Source organism: Haliotis cracherodii, unplaced genomic scaffold (genome assembly GCF_022045235.1).
Source record: "Haliotis cracherodii isolate W230 unplaced genomic scaffold, xgHalCrac1.p SCAF_17, whole genome shotgun sequence".
Lineage (NCBI taxonomy): Eukaryota > Metazoa > Mollusca > Gastropoda > Lepetellida > Haliotidae > Haliotis > Haliotis cracherodii.
In genome coordinates this window covers 2,227,942-2,238,194 of record NW_027266272.1, presented here as the reverse complement: position 1 = coordinate 2,238,194, position 10,253 = coordinate 2,227,942, and the positions used below count along the sequence as shown (strand labels likewise).

General features: G+C 42.3%; 1 protein-coding gene across 1 annotated transcript; it reads left to right on the top strand.

The window, feature by feature from the left end:
- Positions 1–3,668: 3,668 nt before the first annotated feature.
- LOC139464229 (C-type lectin lectoxin-Lio3-like) lies at positions 3,669–8,633 on the top strand. The gene is made up of 3 exons (XM_071245752.1): positions 3,669–4,086; positions 7,272–7,457; positions 8,279–8,633. Exons 1-3 carry the CDS (start codon positions 3,780–3,782, stop codon positions 8,500–8,502), a joined length of 717 nt encoding a protein of 238 aa, XP_071101853.1. The 5' UTR covers positions 3,669–3,779; the 3' UTR covers positions 8,503–8,633.
- Positions 8,634–10,253: the final 1,620 nt, after the last annotated feature.

Below are 10,253 nucleotides of genomic sequence, written 5' to 3'. Positions count from 1 at the left end.
ACTCACATAATTTAACTTAGACTAACGACTGTCGTTGCGCTAGAGTACGATCGCCTTGTGGAATGGGGCCTTGCACCTCAAAGTTTACCATCACGTCACAATACCCGATGACGTAATTTGTTGAAATTTGTTGCAAGATCAATCGGCGAAACAATGCCATGTGACGTCAGCCTAGCAACAAGGTTGCTGGGGTCATCGAGTGTGCTTAAGCTCCTCCCAGTGATCTATCATCTCCACACACAATGTCGTTGAATAAGCCAAGGGATGTTGAGAGCTTTCAATATTTGTTCGTGAAACGTGTTCCGAGAGTACATAAGCACGCGTTTGGGTATTACACAATGTGTAAAACAGCTGTATGTTTAATAATTTTTTAATTTGACGTTTACACGACATACGGCTTTTCCATTGGACGAGAGGTCAGTCACATGACCGCGAAGTTGACGTTCATAAGTGTATGAACGACACAATTTGACGTTCATACGTTTTTCACGAGACCGTGCTCTTGAAATGACGTAAACACTGACGGACTACTTCCACATTCCTGGGGAAACCCCTGGGAATTCCCTAGCACGAAAACATACATTAGCATTATTTCTGATCATTTAGAACCTTTTATCTTGGTCTCAGTATTTCAGTATACATTGAGAAACGTAAGAGAGCTTGACTGCATGATTGTTCACGAATTTCCTCGCTACGGCCCATCCTAATGAACAAACGAAAAAATGCACAACCAAACTATCGTCAGTATCGACTCGATCTGTGTTTAGGCTGACAGTGACCGTCTCCAGCAATCTACGAATTTACCTTGGTGCCTTTGACGCATCATTAATCACCTTTCAATAATCGGTCAGTTGATCAATTATGACTAACACATGTAACCGCCACAGGTTCATTAACAACTTCGGAAATCCTCCCGTCACGTTTATCGTGTCGGCCATTTTGACGTCTTGTACTTGATGTAATTTATGTATTACGACGCGCTGTCATTGTGACTGACTTACTGAGGTAGTTCATTACAGACCTTTCTCATCTAATGGGGATATTATATGAACACATGTGTTGCGTAAGATGTTTCTGAAGAGCAAGTTCTGCATCCATACGCTCATGTCACCTCTCTTTTGGGGGATCTATTTTATTCCGCGATAATGCTGGTTGTTGTTTGGCTGTCAGTGTAAACATGAAGTCACACGTACTAAATAAAATTGTGTTTAGATCTTAGCCTACGTCCTTTGAGGAAAGAAATTGTGATAAAAAATTATAAGAATTGACTTTCACTTTGTGTGAGTTCATTGGAGTATGAACCTGCATAGAGTGAGGGCCAAACATTGTATGAACGTCGTCGCAAGCTCCGACGTTCATACAGTTTGGCCCTCACTCTATGCAGGTTCATACTCCAATGAACTCAAACAAAGTGAAGGTCAATTCTTAATTAAACGGGTGATCTCTTCACGGGCAAGTAATAAAATCTGTTATGTTATGACAGTGAGTATTGTTTTAAGCCACTTTAAGCAATATTCCAGCAATATCACGACAGGGGACCCCAGAAATGGGCCTCACATATTGTACCCATCTGGGGAATCGAACCCGGGTCTTCGGCGTGACGAGCGAACACTTTAACTAGTAGACTACCTAACCGCCCTGTCATGTCATGACAGCTTAACTACAGTCACATGAAAGAATCGGGTGGCCCTCAACTTTTTGTAAATGGTATACCTCCATTCTGTTATCCTCTGTTCCTAGACCTATTCGCTATTATTGCTTTGTTTCGTAGATGACGTCATCATCTTTACTCACGTGTCACTCGGTATATACTGTGAGTGGTTCTAAGTAAGTTAGCAACATACCCGTGCTCGTGTATTTCACCAAAGTGGTAAACATCTAAGACCAGCATTACTTCGGGATTTCCTTCCACATTAAGCTGACACGCTGTGAGACAATTCGAACACTGTTCAAAGCGGCGTTAAACCAAATTCACTCAATCATTCACTTAACAATGTCGTGGGGTAAAACACGAAAGTTTTAGAACACGGTTTAGAACACGGTTTGAGAACATATTGACGGGGGTTATATGAAATCTTGAGCTCTGAACAATCATGTACATGTGCTTAGTTTCTCTCATCAAAACGTTATCTCGTTACTTTAATATTAACATCGTTCAAAGTATTGAACAGTTAAGTATACTTCATTCTATCATGTACCAGGTACCTCCGTCGCCGAGTTCTACTATTACACGTCAGCAAATCATACGACGCTCGTACGTTCGAACACTTTTTCCGAGTTGTAGTTCAGACTAATACAATATAATATAATACGTGAACGTCAGAGAATAACCAGTCTCGATTATCCATTTAGAAGACTCATTTGGGCGTAAAAAGGCAAAATAGCGGTGAAAAGTATATATATTTTTTTAATTTGACGTTTACGCGATATACGGTTTTTCCATCGGACGAGAGGTCGGTCACATGACCGCGAAATTGACGTTCATATAAGAATTGAAAGTCAGTTTGGATGGGTTCATTAAAGTATGAACGATTTAAATCTTTCGTGTGAACCTCGACGTTCAATACTTATAATTTCATACTATGGAGTTTATTTGTCTGGCTGAATAATATCGTAACAATGTTTGCTTAAATTTGAAGTTCCCTTGTTTCGCGGGAGAACAGTGCAACAATGTTATTTTGTCGGTATTTACCGGCTCTCGGTCACATACGTTTCCCCACTCATACTCAGTTACGCAAAGAAAACTAGTTCTATGAATATATACCACATAATCTGATAATATGTCAATATCAACATAATTTTATTCTCTGAACACATTAACAAAAGATATTTGGGATTAATCAAATCATAAAAATAGGTTACAGGAAAGTGAACAAAAGTATAAACATGACTCGATGCACCGAGGCGAGGTCAACCTTCAAGTGTGGATTTATATATGACGTCACATAAGTTTGATAGACTTGAAAAGCGCGTAAAGAATTAAAGATCATGATCGACCACTGATGTCACGAAGGACATTTTGTGTAACAATGACACGGGATACCAAAGCTGGCTCGATATATATAACCTTTTATTCCTCCATAAAGAATAGTACAAAAAAAGCAGAAAATAATAGATGAACACCGGCACTGTCATCGAAACCATATGCAATGTATATACTTATAAGAATAGCGTGTTCAATTATGAAAGGGAATATCGAACACTTTTCATCCTTTCATGTTTTCAATTTCTTGGAACAAAGTTTATTGAAGACGTTTCCTCTCATTGCAGATTAGATTAGCAGCAGACTCCTGAGCCAAGTTTGCTGTCCATGAGTCAGCTTAGCCCTCAGGGCAGATCCATTACCTGCTTTACAGCTCCGCAGTGAATGGGAACCTCACCAAGCCAGGACAATAACACATCAAGTCCATCCATGTATTTTTCATTAGCCTACGAACATCAAACGTCTACTGTCCAAAAAACACTTAAAAACTAGTTTAGTTTGTTAGAGAAGAAATACTAGTTATTTACTCCCAGGGTTTGGGGAGATATCGACAGGACGACACAGTGACTCTTCCACTTACTAAACCACCAGATCAATGTCAGTGTAGAGAGTTTGTAAGTGTTTCGTCGACAAAGCGACCCAATGACTACGATATAATGTTTTTGTCGATATACCTGATGATACAGAAACTACCATCTCTGGCGGTCTCTCAAACAATCTGAATGTGATCACAAACGTTTGTTTTTGTAAAGTTTTATTGAACATTTTCCAACACCCACGAAGTCGAACTTTCAAAATGACGTCACTTCTGGATTGTCCATTGGTCCTCCTGCTGCTGTGTTTAGCCAATCAGGCGAAAGGAGACGGCTTGGCGATACGACTTCCCCAGTTTGACAACAAGCTGATGACGACGTACCTGATCAACAGTTACAGCGATGCCTTCAGTCTGACGTGGTGTGCCGTCAAGTGTTACAACGCTCTCAAATGTGGGTCATTCTTCTATAACAAGGGAGACAAGTCGTGCAAGCTTCATTCCGTCTTGTTCATCACGCCAGGAGACGCTGCAGCACATCCGGGTTCTTGGTATTTCCAGATGACAGAAGGTAATAAAGAAACAGACGCATTTAAATACAGTGAAACTGTTAGTCGCATTCACACACGGTGAAACCTTGTTACAGCCGCACTCACATACAGTAAAAACATTGTTACAGCCGCATTCACATACAGTGAAACCTTGTTACAGCCGCATTCACATACAGTAAAACATTGTTACAGCCGCATTCACATACAGTACAACATTGTTACAGCCGCATTCGCACACAGTAAAACCTTGTTACAGCTGAATTCTTACACGGTGAAACCTTAACACAACCGCATTAACATACAGTGAAGCCACACGTCACTGACCAAAGTGAAATTTCATGGTTTAATATTTTCCCTGATTAACGAATCAGGGTTTCGTCATAATGGCCCCTGTAAGTGTATACACAATTTCCACGGGAATCATTCGCTCGGCGGGGTTTCCCGAATGACAGGGTTGCACTGTACATTGACTTACATCTATCAAAGCAACACCTCACATGTTGCTAATATTTGTTTCTTTCAGAACTATTTGCGATAATCTTAATCTTTGCGCGATTTGCGTCTCCTGCGGGTATTTTTCTATAAGACAATAGTGAAACCAAGTGACCTTAGCGACACTCTTGTAAGTCTTTGATGGAGTATGAGATTTACGATCGTTTTAGCGCTAAGATCGCTTTGTGAAACAGGGCCCTGTGAGATACATCCGCCGATACTTCTCTGTGTCAGGTTTATGGAACCCTCCACAGAAGGTCACGTCAGGTCAACTCCGAGCAAACACATTTTGACCGCCCAAACAGAACTAGGGATGCGGCGTGTTCGCCGGGCTGATGTCAACTTTCTGAAACGAGTTTAATTCTGTTTACAGTTTTTCGTGTTCATCAGGATACGTTAGCTTAATGTGGGAGGAAAGCGCAAAGTGATGGTCTAACGGAGTAAGGAAGTAGATGGGCGTAACGCCGCTTTAAAATATTAAACACACGAGCTCGCGTGTGGTACGGATACACCAATGATTATAAAACAAAACGAATTTGGGATTCGAACCTACGATAACATGGGGCAGCTCAGCACAGCGAGTTCTAAAAGGAAGGAATTAACATGGAAATCTATTAATTCGACATAACGTTTTGTTTCCGGCCGAATACGTATGACACAATAGTCTAAGTTGGGTACTTCACTTGTACGAATTACGAATAACTCGATATGTATAGTATGGTTATGTCACCAAGACTTCGAGTTAACGAGGGGCTACGGGGACGCTTAGTGGTTAAGGTGGTCGCGCGATTCCCCACATGGGTGCAATGTGTGGAGCTCATGTGAAGCTGGTGCAAAACAGTGCATGAAATGTATTGTACATTCATAAACGTCCCGTTGGGATTCCGGGAACCAATATAGGCTCCATAAATACACATTTGCCTGTATTCTGGCGGCTAAAGTGATCAGGTGTTCAAGCTCGGTGACTTGGTTGATTACGAGCCGTTTTACTCCAACGGCGTGGGACGTTCTTATAATATCAATCACTGGTTTGTCCATACTTGATTATTTACAGGCCGCCTTCATAAAGCTGGCATATCTGTTACCGAGAGCTGCGTTGCCGTTAAACCTCACATCGATTCTAAAGAAGTGCTTATGGTTTCATAAGCCATGGAAAAATAAAGTTATGTTGTAGTGTGTGATTTAATTGCCGGAAATACCAGAAAACATGCAACGTGAACCTTCAGAGACTCACTTGGGTTACCTAATCGATACCCCGGGGTTAGCTAATCGATACCTTGGGGTTACCTAATCGGTACCCCGGGGTTAGCTAATCGATACTCTTGGGTTACCTAATCGATGCAACTGGGTTCACATGACTGACTCGACAGCTCAAAGACGAAGCTGAATTCAATATTTACAATTTCCGTTTGCCAAGCATGATCCAGGCAGTGTCTCAGGACCAGATGGTGGAGATTAACGTTACTCATACACAGTAGAGTCGTTTCTTGGCAAGATGATATAGAAAAAATATACACCCGTGTCTTATGAAACGTATATACTTGGAATACTAATAGGTGGAATAATGATAGATTGTATGCCTGCACTTCAGCAATGTATTTACTTCACAATATACTAATTAAACAGGAAACCAGAAAAAGAGGATTTCAAAATCGACAGCAGTACAACAGTAGTATGACGTCAGGTTACAGGAGTATGACGTCAGGTTACAGTAGTATGACGTGAGGTTGCTGTAGTATGACGTCAGGTTACAGTAGTATGGCGTGAGGTTGCAGTAGTATGACGTGAGGTTGCAGTGGTATGACGAGAGGTTGCTGTAGTATGACGTCAGGTTGCTGGAGTATGAGGTCAGGTTGCTGTAGTATGACGTCAGGTTGCAGTAGTATGTCGTCAGGTTACAGTAGTATGACGTCAGGTTGCTGTAGTATGACGTCAGGTTGCAGTAGTATGACATGAGGTTGCAGTAGTATGACGTCAGGTTGCTGTAGTATGACGTCAGGTTGCAGTAGTATGATGTGAGGTTGCAGTAGTATGACGTCAGGTTTCTGTAGTATGACGTGAGGTTGCAGTAGTATGACGTGAGGTTGCAGTAGTATGATGTGAGGTTGCAGTAGTATGACGTCAGGTTGCTGTAGTATGACGTCAGGTTGCAGTAGTATGACGTGAGGTTGCAGTAGTATGACGTCAGTTTACAGTAGTATGATGTGAGGTTGCAGTAGTATGACGTCAGGTTACAGTAGTATAATGTGAGGTTGCTGTAGTATGACGTCAGGTTACAGTAGTATGACGTGAGGTTGCAGTAGTATGACGTGAGGTTGCAGTAGTATGACGTGAGGTTGCAGTACTATGACGTGAGGTTACAGTAGTATGACGTCAGGTTGCAGTAGTATGACGCCAGGTTGCAGTAGTATGACGTCACGATGGACATACACAGTGTCACCACATGTGACATACAGTGAAATACATGCAACAGTTCCGTATTTTCTGTCGGACATATATATTTAAGAATTGACTTTCACTATGTCGAGATCATTGGCGTATGAACCTTCATAGAGTGAAGGGCAAACTGTAAATATATTTTCTATTTTGATAAATACCATGAGCCCCTTCGCAACTAAAGCTTGGTATGGCGACTAGATCATAAGTATTCAAGATGCTTTACGAAACAAAGCTAATTTTCCTCTTGATATTGATGTGATTTCCTATTTCTCAGCTCGCTGTCCCAATGACGCTGGCTACGTGCTGCACCGGTCGCCGGTCCTATGTTACAAGGTCCATATGGAGAAGCAGACGTACGACCAGGCCAAGGTCACGTGCCAGACAGAGGCCGCTACTCTCCTCAAGGTCAAGGACGCAGATATATCCTTTCACATGTTCGAGTTCCTCAGAGCTTCATCAGGTAGGACCAGGCACCTTGATAACTCATATAAAGTATATACAAAAATTACTTTCATCACTGCGACTTTTAAAGTAAATATCCAAACTAATAATGATCAAATTACAATCAGATTCTGCCTTTCAAATGAAGGTCAAGGATCGAAACAATTAATTGTTTCAAATTAGTGATGTACATGAGTTTCAAAATTAATGACATTTTAGGTGGGGTATTCGATCGACCACGTAACGCATCAAGACCGTACAAATGTACCGTATAAGTCTACCGTAAAAGTCTACTGTCCAAGTGTACCGTATAGGTGTACCGTACAAGTGTACCGTACAAGTTTACCGTACAAGTGTACCGTATAAGTGTACCCTGTAAGTGTACCCTATAAGTATACCGTACAAGTCTACTGTACAAGTGTACCGTACAAGTGTACCGTACAAGTGTACCGTACAAGTTTACCGTACAAGTGTACCGTATAAGTGTACCCTATAAGTGTACCCTGTAAGTATACCGTACAAGTCTACTGTACAAGTGTACCGTACAAGTGTACCGTATAAGTGTACCCTATAAGTGTACCGTACAAGTCTACTGTACAAGTGTACCGTATAAATGTGCCGTACAAGTGTACCGTACAAGTCTACTGTACAAGTGTACCGTACAAGTGTACCCTATAAGTGTACCGTATAAAGTGTACCGTATAAAGTGTTCACTGGTCATGCCAAAGAGCCGGACTCGACTCCCCATATGGGTTAAATTTGTGATGTTTATTCCTGATGTTCTCGCCTTATTATAGCTACAATATTGCTAAAATCTTACTCACTCACTTACCCTTACAGCCGTTCGCGAGACTCACTACACGATTGGAGCCGACGACTTTGACGTTCAAGGTCAGTACAAGTGGGGCGACGGCGACATTGCCACGTGGACCAACTGGGCGTCGACTGAACCGAGCTCTCCCACAGAGCGGTGCCTGGCTCTCGCCTGGTTCTTCTTCTTCAAGTGGAACGACATCCCCTGCACGGAGCTCATGAGCTTTATCTGTCAGATTGACGGCGTCTAGATCCGGCTGGCCCACTGACTTGAAAAACACAGCAGCCATTTTGGGGACCATTTAATATTCAGAGGAAGTGCTGTGTGTCCAGAATAAAATGTCATAGTTCCTCCTTGCATCCATCCACCCCCATCCCCACACAGAGAGATAATATTACATGGTTGTTTCCAAACTATCACAATAATCGAATGTACTGTTACACCCGTTAGTTTTTTAATTATGAATTATGGAAATTAAACCAAAACATTATTATTATTAATTGTGTGGATCCGACAAAATCGCCTTCTTTCAGAAAATATGAATGTCTAGAAGCACTGTTCAGCGGTTGTTTACTTCAGCAAGCCATCTCTATTAGCTAAGCCTGCCGTGTTTTCAAATTAAGACACATATGTAACCTGCAGATTTGACGACTTGAATTTAACTTGGATTCGAACGCACATCGTGAGATTTTACAAGTTAGATATTGTACTTACCCACCAGGTTCGTTCTCAGAAGTTATGTTGAAATGTAACGCGACCTGTCTCCACCTACAACATTATTACGGTTGTCATGTGACTCAGCAAGATGCTCTTGTTCCCCATCGTTCTCATGACTCAAAAAGGGTATCGGTTGGTCACAATGAGGGCTTAGTGTGGTCAGTTATACGACGTATGTTCAAGAGCCTGTAGTCGATGCTGTTGATACACCCGGTGGCTCACGACGGTCAAGCCTCCAGGGTCTGCTGATGGTGGTTCGAATCCCAGGCGGGCCCCGATGGTTACCCAGTGTCTAAAGGCGTTGTCATTCCTTACCTTATCTGCCGGAATATTTCTGTCAGTTTGAACTGATTATAACTTAACTGCATACGTACAACCCGCGAAGATCCGGGTTAGAATCGGTCTTTAATAACCCATCCTTGTCGTAAGAAGCGACTAACGGGACCAGGGGTCGAGGCCCGAGGCGCGATGACTTGGGTGATACATGTATTTGCATCCCAATGGTGTAGATCGATGCTGAAGATGCTATTCACTGGATTGTCTGGTCCAAACATCCATTATTTACAGACCGCCATCATAAAGCTGGTAATATTGCTGATTGCGGCGTTGAACAAGAAACAAAAACAAATGTTAACTTCACATACCCGTGTTCATGGAATTTAAGTGATGAACGTTGAGCCAATAGGTGAGGTGAGGTGAAATGGGGTTTAACGTCGCGTCCAAGATTATTGCACTTAAATAGCGACGTGCATACATGTGTGTGTGTGGCTGCTTGTACTAGTCCGGACTGATGCCGATTTATAATGCTAGCACACTGATATACCAGGCCGCAGTTTAACATGAATACCCCACTCAGACACAGTATACTGACTCCGAGCCGACCAGTCCTTCTTTTAACCCCTTAATGCCGAGTGCCAGACAGGGTAACAACAAGTACCATCTTTTAACGTCTTTTGCTATGACGCGGTCGGGGATCGAACCCCGGACCTTCCGCAATCCGGGCGGACGCTCTACCTCTAGGCCACGGAGGCGGTCCTTGAGCCAATAGGCTGTGGTGAGCTGATAGAGTGTTCAGAGTCGCCACAACACACCAGGACCAATGGTCATTGTGGTAACGCTTTGACTGCGAGAGTAAAACACAATCCACTCACTCACACTTATTACTTTAGCAAGGCGGTAAATAAAGTCTTGGGTTTTACTGTTGAATGATCGTATTGTATGTGAGTGTAGTAATACATATTTTCACTCACACGAAGAGGCTAAAGGAATACACTGTATGATCAC